Below are 18551 nucleotides of genomic sequence, written 5' to 3'. Positions count from 1 at the left end.
TGAGCAGTGTGTGTGTCTGGGGGTGTTAGTGTGAGCAAGACGGGCAGTACACACGGCTGGTAGACACAGAGGCCAGGTAGCTGCTTCTGCTTCGTCCCCGCCTCTCGCGCCGGTGTGGAGGCCGAGGGGGGCGCGTCCCTCTCCTCCTCCACTCCTGACGGCTGGGGGGGCGGGGAGCAGAGAGGCCGTGAAAGGCTGCTGACGAAAGGGGAGGGGGGGGTGAAGGGCCGTCCACCCCGGGCCAGCCAGGGGCGGCACTCGTCAAGCAACACCTTCAAGTAAAGCTCATTACCAAGTAGGACCTCGGAGGGGTCACCACCAAAAATTGTTTAGTTTTTTTTTTGTTTTGTTTTTGTACACTTCTCCGTTAACACAGTTTTGACCTGGACAGCTCAACATGAACCCTCCAGTCACAACACAGGGAGTCCGAGGAGACGCGAGAGGGTGTGTGGGGTCGGTCGACGGCAGAGATACAGACAAGGTTTCGCGGTGGTGAGGGGAGAGAGAGAGGGAGGTTGGGGGAGATGTGATGATGAGGGGAGGAAATTCCACCGCGAAATGAGGGACAAACAATGAAGTCTGCAATGTGAGGGATCCTCATTATGAATATACTCGCGTCTCCTCCTGGACATAACATCATCTTTCATTTTTTTTTTTTTCTGGAGAGGTTAATTGAACACAACCATCGACAGGCGGGGACCATGACCGTCGCTTGGGTGGAAGAAACGTCCATGTCCACGCCATCAAGATTCTTAAAGCTCGGGAGCTCTATATATATGGGCGCTATCAAGGACGGGAGGACCTGAAAGGGGAGGATCAACGTACTTCGAACTCGCTTCGTTCCGGAGGTTCAATACAAGATCCGAAACGCGTCCACTGCGTTTTCAGGAGGTGCTCATTTGACTCTTACAAGATAACCAAATAAACCAAGACTGTAAATTGGTTCCATGAGACTGTAAAAAGGAATTTTTACGTATTGTAAATAACGGATACTATTATCTTAAGTCTTCGAGTTCCTCCGGGCGGGGAAACCTTCGAAGTCATTGAGATTCCTCTGCCCTCAGCCACTCCCTCGACCACAGGCCTTAACACGGCTCCTGTGGCCCACAAAGTACCTCCCCTCAGCACGGTAGTACGACCCCCCCCGAGCACGACTGTACGATAGCGTGACCTCTGACCTCCGCTGGGGAAAAAGGGAGAGGGTGTCAGCCAGGTCGTGGAGACCATGAGTCGTATCGTCGTGCTCAGACGACGCCGCCCTACGTCGTGCTGAAGAGTTTGATTTACACAAATGAAAACACAAAAGTAAAGATGAAAGACACTTGACATTAAAACACTGCTTAAATTAACATGGACAAGTCCAAGGGTGAGAGGCGTCAACGTGGAGTGGGTGACATAAGTCTGCTCAAACGATAGCGCCTTATCAAGTAATTATCATGACCAATTATGGCTCTTCGTGAACAGTAATGATCATCATCATCATGTGTGATAATATACCATTGTGTGACAGGAACAATTAACAATTCATTAAAAAAAAAAAAAGAACACAAGACTTTCATATCATTACCCTAATTATATATAATGTAAATAAACAATTAACATTCATAGATATTCTAAAAGGCACAGATTATCACGAGATGATTTGGCACACACACACACACACACACACACATTGCACTACCGTTGTGTACACCATAAACAACAACAACAACAACATGGCACCGTCATTGCACCATAGTGTAAATGTAAACAAAATCATCTTAACCCAGTGTGACCACGAGAGTACGACCCCTGAACACGACGGTACACGACTCCTGGGTTGGGTCATCAAATGGCTCGCCTATGACCTTAACCTCTTGAGTGTGGTCGGGGTCAAAAAAAAAAAAGAGGGGGGGATGGAAGGAAGGGGGCCGGGTACTTCACAACCACCAGTCCTGCTCTCGCGCTCAAGGGTCGTAACGTGGTTACAGAAGGGTCGTACAGCCACGTTCAACAGGTTGTAAAAAAAAAAAACAGAAACAAGGCACTTTGTAAAACATGTCTGGAACATGTTAGCAACGTGTATGGCACAAATTTGGCACACGGGTTCTTCGTCCAAGGAAACGAGGAATCACTAGCCTAACAATGGCACTGTCGAAGATAAGAATAACACAGTTCTTCTTAGGTGTCCCCCCCCCCCAACACCACCACCCCACACACACCCCCCTCTCGACGCTAGGGGTCGGGGCGGCGGGCGGGCGGGGAAGGGGACGACTGTAACTTAGGAGGAAGCGTAGCACGTACCGTTGGAACACGACGGTACGGCCCTTAAGCACGACGGTACGGGGGGTCGTATTGTCGTGCAAAAGAAAGGGTTGCACCGTCGTGCTCAAGGAGTCATAAGAGAGAATATATATATATATATATATATATATATATATATATATATATATATATATATATATATATATAACCTTGATTTAGCATGAATCAGCATACATAGGGCAATTTGTTCAGGGTCAGATATTGGTGAGAGGGTCTTTTTCAAATCCGTTCGTTGCTCGATGCCTTCCACAGGCCTGAACAGTTTGAAATCACAAGATTTCATGGGTAGAAGGACTCATCTCTCCCTGACACTTCAGAAAGTTGAGTCAGAGTGTCCAAATTATACGACAGCATCCCTTTTATAGTATGCTAATTACATCCTGCACAGCCATATTGATCATGGGTATAAGAACAGAGAGAGAGAACAATGAATACTTGTGAGTCAACATAACTCACACACACACTCACACACGTACATACTCACGTAGTGATTGGCTAATCGTTAGTAAGGTTTAACCCAAAATGAAGTGTGATGAAAAAAAATGATTAGACCTTAGCTTCACCCATTCCTTCCACAACCAACACATCCTCCTCAGGAGGACGACCTCACCCTCGAACAACTTTCGAGGATCAGTTTGGTCGTTGCAGAAGAGGCAAGAGTGGAAGATCGGGTCTTCGACGTGGAATGAATGACATGTCATGGTTGTAGGTGAGGCTTGGAGGGTGGGAGGGACGGAGGGAGTGAGGGGGGGAAAGTGTGTCTGCACGAAGAGGTTCGTCGCGATGTGGAGTCAGAGAGACGTGTGTTGTTCAAGATGAACTGGGATTGCCTCTCAAATTTGCTTAAGTTCGTGTTAAAGATCGTGTTTGAAAAGAGTCCCATATACATTTGTGGGTGTGTTTTGAATTCTTGGGAGGGAAGGGCGGGGGTGTACAGGTCGATATGTGTCAAAAAACGTGTTTAGAAACGTTGTGTAACAAATATATAAAAAGAAACAATTTGAGTTCCTTGTGAATTCTATGTTCGTCTGAATAGTATAGTGTATGGGAGGAGTTCCCGGGTGTCATCTTGTTCGTCCGGGTAGTAGGGTGTGGGAGAAGTTCCCCGGGTGTCATCTCGCTCCTCCGGGTAGTAGGGTATGGGAGGAGTTCCCGGGTGTCATCTCGCTCTTCCGGGTAGTAGGGTGTGGGAGGAGTTCCCCGGGTGTCATCTCGCTCCTCCGGGTAGTAGGGTATGGGAGGAGTTCCCGGGTGTCATCTCGCTCCTCCGGGTAGTAGGGTGTGGGAGGAGTTCCCCGGGTGTCATCTCGCTCCTCCGGGTAGTAGGGTATGGGAGGAGTTCCCCGGGTGTCATCTTTGTTCCTCCGGGTAGTAGGGTATGGGAGGAGTTCCCCGGGTGTCATCTCGCTCGTCTAGATCGATCCCACTGACAACGTCTTCTCTGACACCCACGAACCGTTCGTGTGACTACCTGACATCGACAAGTGACACATCGGGGAATGAAGGATAAATATGTGTATGGAAAACAGCGAACCACAAAGGTTGTGAAGCCAACGAGTGGTACTGTGGCGTCTCTCACGACCCCTGGAGTCGATGGAAGTGACGGGGGGAAAGAGAATTCTAAAGTTCCGAAGCTCCGAACACGTTCCTGATTCCGTGTTGAAAGTTGAAACGCTCACAAAATTTCCAGGGCTTCGAACTTCCAGTTATATGTTTTATATATGTTTAAATATATATATATATATATATATATATATATATATATATATATATATATATATATGAATTTAAATCGCGTTGCTTCAGAACCCGTGTGACATTTTAAGATGGGGTGTATGTGTGTGTCGGGGAGTGGGGGGGGGGAGGGGGGAGGGATGAGGAAATGGTGGAATATTGATCTAACTTGAAACACAGCCACGGTACTAACTGAATCTTCGTTATTAAAAATGTTGAAAATAACTCTTAAAACAAAAGAAAAAGAAATTATGTGTTGATGACGAAAGCCCGTCATGGTATGGATGGAAACTTGACTGAGAATGAAACTATCGACCCGCTCGTTCGGGTCTGATGAAGTGGGGGAAAAAATAATAATAATAAACATGTAGAGATCAAGAAGGAAACACATCTGAGTTGCCGATTATCACTATATACAGTAATTCTGGGGCGACCGTAAGCCTTGCCCATTTACAATGCAGTTTTTTTTATAAATACTACGAACAATGGTGTTACACAATATATATATATATATATATATATATATATATATATATATATATATATATTTATAATAATATATAATATATATATATATATATATATATATATGGTAAAAAAATGCATCGAATCCAATATAATGGTTTCCGATTTTTTTTAAGTATAACAAAAATATGCCCATTGAAGTGATGCAGTTGCCGTGGGGGAAGGACGAGACAGCCTCGGTTACTCGTCAAGGTATTGATAAATATCTCGGAGTCGCTGCCCGTTTTCTTTGCATAAGCATCTCTCTCTCTCTCAGGAGGGGTCACTAACACTGATCAGACAAGTGGGTACCAACCCCCTTCTCTTTGTCTTTCTTGTTCCTATTTTCTCTCTGTCTCTTACTGTACCAACAACGAAGCTGGTAAGGCCTCCTGTGTTATTTCTGCGTCTTGGGCATGTGTCGCTTCATGTGGAGTGCGAGGTGGTCGGATCGGGCGAATGACCTCTCGCACACCTTACACTTGAAGGGCTTGGCTCCCGTGTGCTTCCGGTAGTGTCGCGTCAACTCGTCCGATCTCGCGAACCTCCACTGACACTCGGGCCAGTGACATCTGTATGGCTTCTCACCTGTGGCAAGGAAAAGAAAAACTTATATTAAGATTTAATTATGCGTACACGTATGTATATATATATATATATATATATATATATATATATATATATATATATATATATATATATATATATATAAATGCTTTAGGCTTATGAATATTCCTAAACTTACATAAATTTACTGAGTATTTTTCGTCGAAAGCCGAAGTCGACGCCGGTACGGATGGGGGAGCCGCGATGTAAACAAATGAGCAGAAATTTTTATGAATGAAGCGTCGGCGGCGGAGGTGTGAACGAGGGCGTCGTCTGCTGGCGGCGGCCCACACCCAGGCTCCTCAATGGACCAGGACTCCACCCTCGCCCGAATATGGCCATGACCACCGCCTAATACGGCAACCTCATAAAAAACGAGAATCGGCCATGATGCTATGCACTCCGGGCAGCCGGTTGAGAGTGAGTGTGTGTGTGTGTGTGTGTGTTCCCCCCCACTTCAACCTTCCCCCCCCCCCCAAGCTAGGCTATGCCACCCTAGGCAGGCCGACCGGCTCGCTTCATTCCTCAGATGCCACACAACCCACAACTACTTTTTTTCCTTCTTTAAAAAAGAGTTCCTGAGTTCCGGCAGAGGTCAAGAGGACATAAGACTTAATCCGCAGGGTAAAGTGAAGTGACTTGAGGCTCCCAACCTCTCTCTCTCTCTCCCTCTCTCTCTCTCTCTCTCTCTCTCTCTCTCTCTCTCTCTCTCTCTCTCTCTCTGCCTGAGGGCAACATCTCGTCATAGGTATACTCGGTGGTGGTGGAGGAAGCAGGTCTTCTCTCTCTCTCTCTCTCTCTCTCTCTCTCTCTCTCTCTCTCTCTCTCTCTCTCTCTCTCCATCAGCTGCCGGACGATTCCTTCATGAACATGTTCTGGAAGCCTCCCCCCCACCCACCCCCGCCTGTCTCCTCCTCATACACAGGTTCTAATGTCCCTTTTTTTTTTCCCACCCTCTCCCTCACCCACCCCCCTTGCCCGAACCAGCTCGGCCTGATGTGCCAGCCTGGGGCTAGACATCTCAGACGACAGATGCATTCTCTCTCTCTCTCTCTCTCTCTCTCTCTCTCTCTCTCTCTCTCTCTCTCTCACTCTCGTTTGTTCATGAATGAAATAACGCTCTTGTGTCGTTTAAAAAAGTGTTACTGGATATCGTACTTTCTCGACATACATGGCCCAAGATTTTGAAAATAAATGTCGGTATAAACAAAAGTGTAGACTTTCGTACAATGTTGAAAACTATCGTACTTGCGTCGTCTGGTCAGTCGCAGCTCGGCGGATGTTATTGCCGCCAGTGGCGCGGTTGCAGCGAGACACGTAGCAAGTGATATTGTCCACGCTCCACTCCTCCTCCTCCTCCTCCTGTTCCTCCCCCGGATCCTCTCGCTTCTTCAACCCTTCTTCCCCCCCCCATCACCACCCCCTCCATGGTACTGCCGGCTGGCTAACCCCTGTTCGTGACCCTTGCGTGGGCTGACCTCACTGCAACCCGAGTTCTCAGGAATCTTGAACGAATACCACGAGTCCCTTACCTGATATGAAGGACAAATTCGGTATATTTCCCAAGTTCTTTCGCTGGTTATAACCATCTGACGTAGGTATTGTAGTGATGCTTGACCGATGTCCGTTGGCATGTGATGTCGTAACAACTTTTGAAATATTGCCTAAGTGTAAGTGCTTACGAGCAATTCAGGAAACTTGACATCTTCTACAAGATTTTTACTCCTTAATCACAAAAGTCCTTGAGACCTTATCGCCCAGCATATTGGCTAATCGCCAGGGCCCAATCGGTCACTAACACGAATCCCGACCAACATGTGCAAGAAACGCGGGTCCCAGCCGCTGGAACCTGTCTGGCCTGGCCGATTTGCTGCCTTCGTAACTTGCCAGAAGCCACCAGAGAGGAGCGACCCTACCAGCGGCTGTAGATGGTGTAGGTGGAGAGGTAGAGTGTGTTCCACCTGTATGTCGCCGCGTGAGTCTTTGGCCGTGACCAGACAAATGAGCTACAGCCTGATTATGGGTCCATGAATAATTAATAGCAGCGAAGCTCATCCTCCCGCGGGCGGTACTGGTCAACCTATCCAGATTGTCAAATAATTATCGTTTTATACACATGAACCTTCATCTTTACACTCATAGGTTACTCATCATCAATTTTACTTGATGGTATCTTACGTTATCGTATATGACCAGATTTAAAACAATGATCAGGTGACGCGAAGACAGGTGTCTATCGTAAGAATGCGCGTATCATCATACCCTGGCAACACCAGGACTTGTGAATGAAGGCTCGCGCCGCCGCTCATTGGCCAGCTTCCCTGTGTCCGATTCCCTGGTCGAATACCTCACCTAAATACTTCCGACCTCACTTTCGTTTCTTTTTTATCATTTATCCATTCATGTTTATTCTAAGAGTTGTCTTAATGTTAATTACCGATATTACACAAGAGACTGATTCTTATCACAATGGAAGTATTTTTACACCGACTTAAATGCCCAGAAAAAATTTAAATTTCATTTAAGTTAATTTTCCCATCCTAAGAGTAGACATTATTAATAGATTATTACGACCGTTTCAGAGTTCGACCAGGACCCAGCCATCGGTGTGGCCAGCTGTTGTAAACCAGGAAAGAAAAAAGTCATGTGGCGCTTATGAGGGATAGCTTGTCGTGAGCTATTGGCTACACTGCTGGGCTCACCGCGCCAAGGTTAGCCTCTACGCCCCGCTGGATACCTCACGCTTCATGCTAGGTTTTCAGCGTGCGCCTCATGCTTCACGCTACATCTCCACGGACATCACACTTAAAACACCTCCACTTAAGGATGGACATCTCACGCTTCACACAACCAAGTAAGTGGCAAGAATCATTCCCTTTGTTGTATTGCTACAATTACCCCGCGCCATCGCGCCAAAGCTCGCTATTGTTCATGCACGGGTCAGTGGTGACAGCGCGAGGGTCGGTAATCAATAAGACCAGGTTGGCAGTCATAACACCGATTACCATAATTATATTGAGCCGTCCGCAGGCAGTCCCCCGTCCCCCGCACTCGTAACGGTGAGTTTCACCTTACGCAAATCAAACTATTTCAGGTTTTGTACAGCTTTCACATCTGGCTATATTTAAGAGTATCATAATCATTGTAACGGATCAGCAACGAATGGGAATAAATGCTGATTTGCTAACGTAACGCAGACGTTATTAATATTTGGCGGTAACTAACGACAATAAATAATCGGACTATTATATTCAGGTCTGCTAAATAACTGGGAGAATAATATACACCATGACCTCAATAAGTAGCAGTACAGAGAGGGAGGGCTGGAATGAACGCACTTTCACCTGAAGAGCAGCAGCAGCAGCAGCCTAGTGTGCTGAGAGAAGTGAGAGGAAGGAAGGCCTTGGCCTCACGCTGGAATGTTTACGTTTCGCCAACTTACGGGTTTGTTCGCTTACGTTATTACCTTTTTTTTTTTTTTATTTCGCATACTAGGTTTATTAAGTCATAATCATATATATATATATATATATATATATATATATATATATATATATATATATATATATATATATATATATATATATTACGGAGAGTAGACTTGAAAATTTTAAAATTAGTAAATCAAGTACTTCGTATGCAACTGAGCAACTAGAATGAGACATCCTTTTGCCCAGCTCCAAGTTGGATATGTGTCTTCACTGAACCACGATATTCAGCCGGAAACGTTTAAACTAAAGGACGAACTAAAACTTTTGTTAATAATTGTATAATATTCATTCCTTATCAACTGTTAAGTAATTGAACATTAAAGTTGAAAGTATATTTCCCTCTTCAGATATTAATTTAAAAGTTTTAGGTTAAAAATTGAGTTAAATAACGCAAATTAAAAAATAATGCCCTTGTTGCCGTTATTCATTGGTAGAAAAAAAAATCTGAACTTGTGATAATAATAATGGTACTGTTCTGAACAATTTTAGTCCACAAAACTTAATTTAACCCGTATACCTTAAAAAAAAATGTGTATTTTGCCAAATCAACCATTGGGGTTAAATTTACAAATAATAAACATATTCCTTAAATCACTGACAAATCTATAACCTAACCTACCATTGATACTATATAATTTAGCCTATTAGAAGCTTAAAATCAGGGGAAAATTATTTGTATAACTCACACCCTCATAGAAGGTCACGATGTTTAAGTAAAAAAAACAGAGGTGATATGACGTTTGATACACACACACACACACACACACACACACAACCAGTCTGAACAGCATTGAAATTTTAACCCCATAACTGATCATCCCACTACAGCATGTAGGCCCGCCTCCTCATCTCGTATCCCTCACTAGCAGTCGTCAGCCACGGCGGACTCCATATTGACACAACACCTCAGCCAACTTCCTCCTCACCAGCAGCAGCGTCTCTTCCCTATATCTACTTCCCTCGTTTTCTTTATCACAGTTGTGATGAGAGCGTTGCCTTACAACCTGATGTCTTGTTTATATATGTTGGAATTCGTTCTTTCATGCGTTTTTTTCCCCATTTTTAAATATGAAATGAAGCGTTATTTAATAGAGGACCTGATATGATCGCCTTTAAGTTATGGTAATTTTTTTTCCGTCGTGTTTTTTTTCTTTTTTGTTCAAAATGGTGTTACATCTTTTGTTACAACACGAACGAAATTCATTGGTCGTCAAGGCTTTCGTACGTCTGGTATTGGATCGTTGTGTGGACTAAAACTTTGTCTCTCCTCCGTTGGAGAGAAAAGAAATATATATAATGTTTTTGCTCAGTTTCTTCGTTTTAAGTTTATTCTGTTTTATTCTAGTGCACAATTGCCTAACCCAGGCCTTTAACCTAAGGCCTTTGACCTAACCCTTACAGTCGTGGTCGAGGGACAGCAGACTCTAGGGCGTAGTGAAAAATTTGTTTGTCGAGTGTGTAAAGAGGAGGCATTTGTCGAGGGTGAGGTGAGGATGGGTGTGTGTGTGTGTGTGTGTGTGTGTGTGTGTGTGTGTGTGTGTGTGTGTGTGTAAGGATTGGCCAGGACTAAGCTTGTCACGGGCTCTTGTCAATGACAGCCCCTACTCGATTGTGCCATTACTGGCACAGGTTGGGTGTGTGTGTGCTCGGGGTGCCATTATTGGCACAGGTTAGGTGTATGTGTCCGGTGTGCCATTACTGGCACAGGTCAGGTGCACGCGCATCCCCTATGGGCTAACTTACTTATGATAACGTTTTTGGATTATTTTGCTACCTGTTGCAAAGTATTAAACATTACGGATCGTATATACTTTGTTAGATTTAATTGTGATCAATGGACAGGAGCCTTGAACCCAAAGTCCACACAGTGAGTCAAAATTGCAAAGAATAAATATTATTTTTGCATTGGTGAATATTTTTTACAATTATTTATTTCATTGCGTACTATCATTGCCAGTATTTTTTTTTCATAAAAAAAACGGCGTTAATTTACAGAATCTGATTATTTTTTAAAGATGGCGTATGTGTAGCGAAAACGTGTATGGTCTAAGAACCATCACGAATGAGGGAAGTGGAGACATATTTGGATCTGCGCCATACAATACGACGGGATGGCCATGATCATGGCAGTTGATAGATAGGCTATAAGATAAAACGTAACTATCCTGCAGAGAAAGAGAGAGGGGAAAATCTAGAGACAGACAGACAGACGGACGGACAGACAGAGGCACACACACACACACACACACACACACACACACACACACACACACACACAGATGCTTAATAATGATATTCCAAACAAGCTGCCGCTGTGTGGGTCCTTCTGTTCATATTAAACACATCGTTTCTCGCGTGGAATGTCAATTTCCGATATATTCTGTCAATTCTGTTTTCTCATATATATATATATATATATATATATATATATATATATATATATATATATATATATATATATATATATATATATATATTTGATTTCTAGAAGACGAAAGTATGTCAAGTTACAGGGAATCTGACATTGTGTATTTAACTTAACTTATCTTCGTGATTTATAACCTTTACTATGGAGATGAGTGAGTATCTTGAGCCATACTGCTCCTAATCAAACTGGGATTTTGGGCGTTTCATAAGTGTGTACAGTCCGATTGTACTTCTATGTAGGAAATAATATTAAAAAAAAAAGAATTACCAAGAGTATTGCTGGATAGCTCTGGGTCTGACGTAAGAAGGAAAATATTGCATCAGATCTTGAATAATATATTTGTGTTTTTCTGCTCAGATGCGACTGGTTATTCATGAGGCATAAATCATCAATTTTCTCGAATGATAGACAATTTGTTTTTATCTATCCCTCCCGTAATGTCTTACAGAATGAAAATAAAATTCCGGTCAAATTAGTAACTAAACTGAATATTGATTGTTATATATATATATATATATATATATATATATATATATATATATATATATATATATATATATATATATATATTTCAATTTATTGTAGTTAAATATTCAGAATAATATAAAAGGAATTACGATTAACTATCGTAATATAAAAGCATAGATTAGCCCAAGATCAAGCTTAAACTGTCTAATGGAATCATTTAAAGAAACATATACACGACAAACAGGACTTGCCAAAGCAGCAGACACATACATACCTGTGTGTATTCTCTGGTGAGCCTTGAGGTGAGAGGACTTGGTGTAGACTTTGGTACAACCTGCAATAGCAAGGAGGCTAAAATTAGCGCCAATGCCACGGTGAGCGAGGATGATATACGTGCTAGGATTATACATCAACCAATGACAGTTATGTGATACGCGCTACCCTACAACTGTCCTTAACTACAACACAATGATTACAAGCAGATTCCGTAATACATGAAATTATTTCTACGTTGAAGCATAAACTAAATGTTCTGTGTAATTATCAATGTCGACTACGAGACATGCAATTCAAACATACTAACACTAGATTAAATAACGGGCGCTCGAGTACTGCAGTTCATAAAACATTTGTTCGACGAGAACAACAATTTTTTTTATATATGACAAATAATGTTAAACTGTAAGTTATAGAATGATAACGAATATCGTTTTCTATGGTGACTTCTTTTTAGCATACACTCACTGAATGAGATGGACTAATCATAGTTTATGCAATTATTAAGTTAATGTACCAGATTACTGTGGAACGCGTAATATATATATATATATATATATATATATATATATATATATATATATATATATATATATATGTGTGTGTGTGTGTGTGTGTGTTAATTGATACAGCAAACACAAATATCTACATAATGAACAGAAATATTTTGCGCGATGGAAATGTACTGACGTCAGATAATAGTTTATGAATAATTATTTTATTTCTCAAAATCATTCCACTCGCATATTAGTGTACTCTAAAAATAGTCGTCCAAATCAAGACATAAACAGCAACTGACTTATCTAGTTATCTATGTCGATAACGGAAAAAAATGGAAGACATCCATGACAAACAAAATGTTAATTGTGTAAGGTGTAACTATTCTAAAAAGCTTTCAAAAACACTCATTCCAACTAATAATCGTAATTACCTTACTGTGTCCTTAACTGGAAAGCTGTGAAAAGAGATACCAACATTATTTTCTTATTGCTGGATCAGTTTGCTGGAATAATACTAGGTAATGTACCTCTTTGTGGCGACTTCTACTGTTTCCTTAAATTGTGTGTGTCAGGTGGTGGAAGAGCCAGCCAAGCGTTTGCACGCTCGCTGTGTATTTACTTTTGTTATCAGTCGGTGTTAGGATCTTGTACTCTTTGATTCCATACAAGTACATATGTTTTGATACTATCTGTAACCACAGGGTTATTCTTGCATCAGTACGACGTGTTGGAAAAAAAATTGATGCTAGCCAGAACACACTGGAAGTATGAATGTTATTTAGTTAAGGACCATAAGTTACTTTAGTTACGTTAACTTTTGTTTGTACACTTGTTTGGGGGGAAGGATAGTTAGTTACGTTAACTTTTGTTTGTACACTTCTTTGGGGGTAAGGATAGTTAGTTACGTTAACTTTTGTTGATACACTTGTTTGGGGAAGGAAAGTTAGTTACATTAACTTTTGTTTGTACAGTTGTTTGTGGGGAAGGATAGTTAGTTACGTTAACTTTTCTTTGTACACTTGTTTAAGGGAAGGATAGTTAGTTACGTTAACTTTTGTTTGTACACTTGTTTGGGGGAAAGGAGGGGAAGGATAATTGGTTACGTTAACTTTTGTTTGTACACTTGTTTGGGGGAAGGATAGCTAGTTACGTTAACTTTTGTTTGTCCACTTGTTTAGGGGGAAGGATAGCTAGTTACGTTTACTTTTGTTTGTACACGTTTGGGGGAAGGATAGCTAGTTCCGTTAACTTTTGTTTGTACACTTGTTTGGGGGGAAGGATAGCTAGTTACGTTAACTTTTGTTTGTACACATTTGGGGGAAGGATAGCTAGTTACGTTATCTTTCGTTTGTACACTTGTTTGGAGGGAAGGATAGCTAGTTACATTAACTTTTGTTTGTACACTTGTTTGGGGGGAAGGATAGTTAGTTACGTTAACTTTTGTTTGTACACTTGTTTGGAGGGAAGGATAGCTAGTTACGTTAACTTTTGTTCGTACACTTGTTTGAGGGAAGGATAGTTAGTTACGTTAACTTTTGTTTGTACACTTGTTTGGAGGGAAGGATAATTAGTTACGTTAACTTTCGTTTGTACACTTGTTTGGGGGGAAGGATAGTTACGTTAACTTGTGTGTACACTTGTTTGGGGGGAAGGATAGTTACGTTAACTTGTGTGTACACTTGTTTGGGGGGAAGGATAGTTACGTTAACTTGTGTGTACACTTGTTTGGGGGGAAGGATAGTTACGTTAACTTGTGTGTACACTTGTTTGGGGGGAAGGATAGTTACGTTAACTTGTGTGTACACTTGTTTGGGGGGAAGGATAGTTACGTTAACTTGTGTGTACACTTGTTTGGGGGGAAGGAAAGTTAGTTACATTGACTTTTGTTTGTACACTTGTTTGGGGGGAAGGATAGTTAGTTACGTTAACTTTTGTTTGTACACTTGTTTGGAGGGAAGGATAGCTAGTTAGGTTAACTTATTTTTTTTTTGGAGGGGGAGGAAAGAAGTTGAGAGGTATGATGGTATCCAACTTACCGGGGAAGTCACAGTGGTGGATACGTCGCTTCTCCAGTTCCGGGTTGTTCCTGCGGGAGTATTTGACAACACCTCCTTCGTTGAGTAGTGTGGAGGGCAGAGACGGCGACGTGACCATGATGGGAGGGGCGCCCACGCCTCTCCCACCGCCGCCCAGGCTCGTGGTACAGACAGGGCTCCCGCTCACGACGGCGTTCGACGTCGGTGAGGGTGGGACGACGTAGGGCGGAGGCGGCGTGCGACGGAAATGTGGGTCTGCGGGCGAGCCGTGGTCCGACGCTGGCGGAGTGGGCGGCATGTAGACTCGCGCGGGCGGACCCATGGTGCTGGTGGACGGGAACCTGAAGGCCGGATGGGTGTTGGTGGGCGTGGATGTGGGCGTGGGCGTGGAGGTAACGGGCATCCTCGGGGGCAGGATCAGCGGCGGCGAGGGCGTGGAGAGCAGCTGCGTCAGGGTGGGTTCCTCCAGTTTGATGGGGGCGGCATTGACGTGCGTCTCGTAGCTCCTGCCGCCCGACATGGAGGTGAGTTGCGCGTGCGCGTCGTGCGACTCCGGGTCCAGGTGTCTGAGGGAAGACGACACATCGGTCCATAACGTAAGCTTGGAGTCGACGGACACGGGTTCTGGCTTGATGAACACCTCCTCATCGTGGTTGTCCCGTAAGCTGACGGGCGACACATAGGTGTTGGCGCCTCGGCGGCCGGCCACCCACCCGCCCGTGTTGGGGTCCACTTCGCCCTCGAAGAATTCGTCGATCTGCGAGGCAGAGTCGCGACGAGGTTGTACTGACTGTTCTGGCATGCTGGGAAGGTACTTGTCCAGCTCTTTCTGAGGGAGACAGTATACCAGTTTGGCCTTTAGTCTGGGGAAAGAAGGTGAGGGTGGGGACACACACACACACACACACACACACACACAACATATTTACAACTCGTACACATTACGGGTCACAACAGCGTGGTTCGCATACTATTCCGACACAATACCGACTTCTCGATAGCTCATTCACAACGCCAAGTTCACAGTAATACATCATCAACATCGCATTCACAGCAACAGTTGTTACGTTCACATCAGAACCTTCACATCACAACCTCCGCAGTCACTATAACCTCACCAAACCCGCTCACCTTCAAGTAAGAAAGCAAAACAAATAATCATCGCGATGAACAACATTTACACAACACAATGTTTTGACAACATATGGTGGACATGAAAATGCAATTACGAATCTTTCTCAACTTGGTCGAATAAGACTTACGCGAGGCATTCCTATCCAGAAGCAGAGGAGTGAGCAACGAGAGAGAATACCAATCTAATTATCCAGGTCTCACCAGACAACCAATCATGGTATTAACGACAATGATTCCTCTCTAATCTCTCACCTGGTCAAATTCTACCGTTCGACGCGATTTTTTTTTTCCCCTTTTTGTCTAAAATGTATTTTGTCTGATGGGTGTCATTCGCTTTAATATATTTCAAAGGAAAGTTGTCTTCACTTTTTCACGGAAAGATTTGTACTCGTGTTAACTTGAGTAGTATCTTTTCTTTTGTGCCCTTTAATCTCTCACTAGCTAAAAATATCTGCCATTCCAACCCACTTGTTTTTATATAACTTTCATTTCTGTTTAGAGGCTGTATCACTGATCTTACTATATATCAATGCATATTTATTTATGTCATTTTTCCTTAGAGATTAGTAAACATGTGAAGTTTAATTATCTTACAATGGGTTCTTCATAGACGAACCAGACCATTTCGTAATTATTGACGTTGTTAAGCCTCATCTTTAACCCCGCTAATCCTTTAAGTGAATGAGGTCAGTATCATTAGCTACATCATTAGCCAATCCGGTGTTCCCCAGTTGACCTTACTTGACCATTTCACGGATTCTTAAGACCTGCCCAAACCCACCTGGGTGACCTCCCGTAAATGAAGAAGTCGTTAGCGCCCCTCGTCTGGGGCGAACACACGTGTTCTGCCCGCAGCCACTCACATAGTCCAGTCAGGTCACAGCAGGTCATCAGTTACGTCACGCGTTTAGAATATGGCTGCGGAGGGACGCGTCCGAACCTTGTGAAAGTTGCTGAAACCATTCTGTTCGCTTAAGGCAATGTGCTAGTCTCATAATAATAGAGGGAGTGATTCATATACATGTTGCGTGTGTATTTGTGTACGAATACTGATATCCAATAGGAACACACAGACAAATCCACCGTTTGCGAGGGAGAAGTTGCAGAAGTTGGTGACTGAGTTTGGAAAGGTGTGTGTAAGGAGAAGGCGGAGGAGTAACGATGCTGTTTCTTGTAGGGCGGGGTAGCGACAGGAATGGATGAAGGCAAGCAAGTATGAATATGTACATGTGTATATATGTATCCGTCTGTGTATGTATTTATATGTTGACATGTATATGTGCGTATGTGGGCGTTTATGTATACAAATGTGTATATGAATGGATGGGCCATTCTTCGTCTGTTTCTTGGCGCTACCTCGCTGAAGCGGGAAACAGCGATCAAGTATTATAATAATAATAATAATAATAATAATAATAATAATAATAATAATAATGATAATTAATTATATATATATATATATATATATATATATATATATATATTTATATATATTTATATATATATATTTCTTTCTTTCTTCTTTTAAACTATTCGCCATTTCCCGCGTTAGCGAGGTAGCATTAAGAACAGAGGACTGGGCCTTTGAGGGAATACCCTCACCTGGCCCAATTCTCTGTTCCTTCTTTTGGAAAATTAAAAAAAAAACGAGAGGGGAGGATTTCCAGCCCCCCGCTCCCTCCCCTTTTAGTCGCCTTCTACGACACGCAGGGAATACGTGGGAAGTATTCTTAATCCCCTATCCCCAGGGATAATATATATATATATATATATATATATATATATATATATATATATATATATATATATATATATATATATATATGTGTGTGTGTGTGTGTGTGTGTGTGTGTGTGTGTGTGTGTGTGCGAGTGTGTGTGTGTGTGTGTGTGTGTGTGTGTGCGAGTGTTTGTGTGCGAGTGTGTGTGTGTGTGTGTAGAGGGGTCAGCACAGGTGTGTCCCCTTGGGAGTATAACCGTCGCTGCCTCTCCTCCTCATCAAGAGTGACTCTAGGGATAACACCTGGGGCACCACCGCTCCCTCACACGACCGCAATTTGCCACACAACCACAGTACTTACTGCAGACTCGCAAGTCAGCCCATAAATAATGGCCCCCAGCCCCTTTAAGAAACCTCTTGTTGTGGTGGTTTCCAGCTCATTGTAGCTTCATCCATGTTCCTTGTGTGAACGAGGATCTTAAAGAGGTCAAGGGAATTATCAACACACACACACACACACACACACACACACACACACACACACACACACACACACACACACACACATCCTGGCTAATCCCTCCAGCGACTCCCGCGGTTTCATTCATAAGAATTCCTTCCCCTCCCACCACCACCACAGAAGCTACGGGTGTGAATGAACTTGACCCCGACTTGTAACGAATACTACGCTTAAAAGGAAAAGAAAAAAAGAAATGTAGCATTTCTGGTATGTAATGGCCTTTTACTTCTATCATCATTCTTCTCAGATAAGTTTGTAGCATTTCCAGCACAGAATGACCTCAACTTTATTATTAACATTTCCAGCACATAATGGCCCCTACTTTATTATTAACATTTCCAGCACAGAATGGCCCCTACTTTATTATTAACATTTCCAGCACAGAATGGCCCCTACTTTATTATTAACATTTCCAGCACAGAATGGCCCCTACTTTATTATTAACATTTCCAGCACAGAATGGCCTCAACTTTATTATTAACATTTCCAGCACAGAATGGCCTCTACTTTATTATTAACATTTCCAGCACAGAATGGCCTCAACTTTATTATTAACATTTCCAGCACAGAATGGCCTCTACTTTATTATTAACATTTCCAGCACAGAATGGCCTCAACTTTATTATAAACATTTCCAGCACAGAATGGCCTCAACTTTATTATTAACATTTCCAGCACAGAATGGCCTCTACTTTATTATTAACATTTCCAGCACAGAATGGCCCCTACTTTATTATTATTCTCCTCGGAGAAAGATCTCACCAAATGACCACCTGTTACACAGAATACAAAGCGAATGCAAAGGGCGATTTTTTAAAGTATAACTTTAAG

General features: G+C 42.8%; 2 protein-coding genes across 2 annotated transcripts in view; one reads left to right on the top strand and one right to left on the bottom strand.

The window, feature by feature from the left end:
- Window positions 1-4607: 4607 nt before the first annotated feature.
- The window catches only part of LOC139758979 (Krueppel-like factor 5), a 37001-nt gene continuing 23057 nt past the window's right edge, over window positions 4608-18551 (bottom strand). The window contains exons 2-4 of the mRNA XM_071680845.1: window positions 14348-15176; window positions 11810-11869; window positions 4608-5130 (exon numbers count right to left, since the gene is read on the bottom strand). Of these exons, the coding sequence (XP_071536946.1) occupies window positions 4940-5130; window positions 11810-11869; window positions 14348-15176 (1080 nt within the window). The 3' untranslated portion in view covers window positions 4608-4939. The remainder of the gene's footprint in view (window positions 5131-11809; window positions 11870-14347; window positions 15177-18551) is intronic.
- Window positions 7731-18551, top strand: part of Nak (Numb-associated kinase) — a 555804-nt gene continuing 544983 nt past the window's right edge. The window contains exon 1 of the mRNA XM_071680832.1: window positions 7731-8002. The gene's annotated coding sequence lies outside the window, so the exon portion shown is untranslated. The remainder of the gene's footprint in view (window positions 8003-18551) is intronic.

Source organism: Panulirus ornatus, chromosome 2, assembly GCF_036320965.1.
Source record: "Panulirus ornatus isolate Po-2019 chromosome 2, ASM3632096v1, whole genome shotgun sequence".
Classification (NCBI taxonomy): Eukaryota; Metazoa; Arthropoda; class Malacostraca; order Decapoda; family Palinuridae; genus Panulirus; species Panulirus ornatus.
The sequence above is the reverse complement of the archived record's forward strand: the minus strand, read 5'-3'. Positions and strand labels throughout refer to the sequence as shown.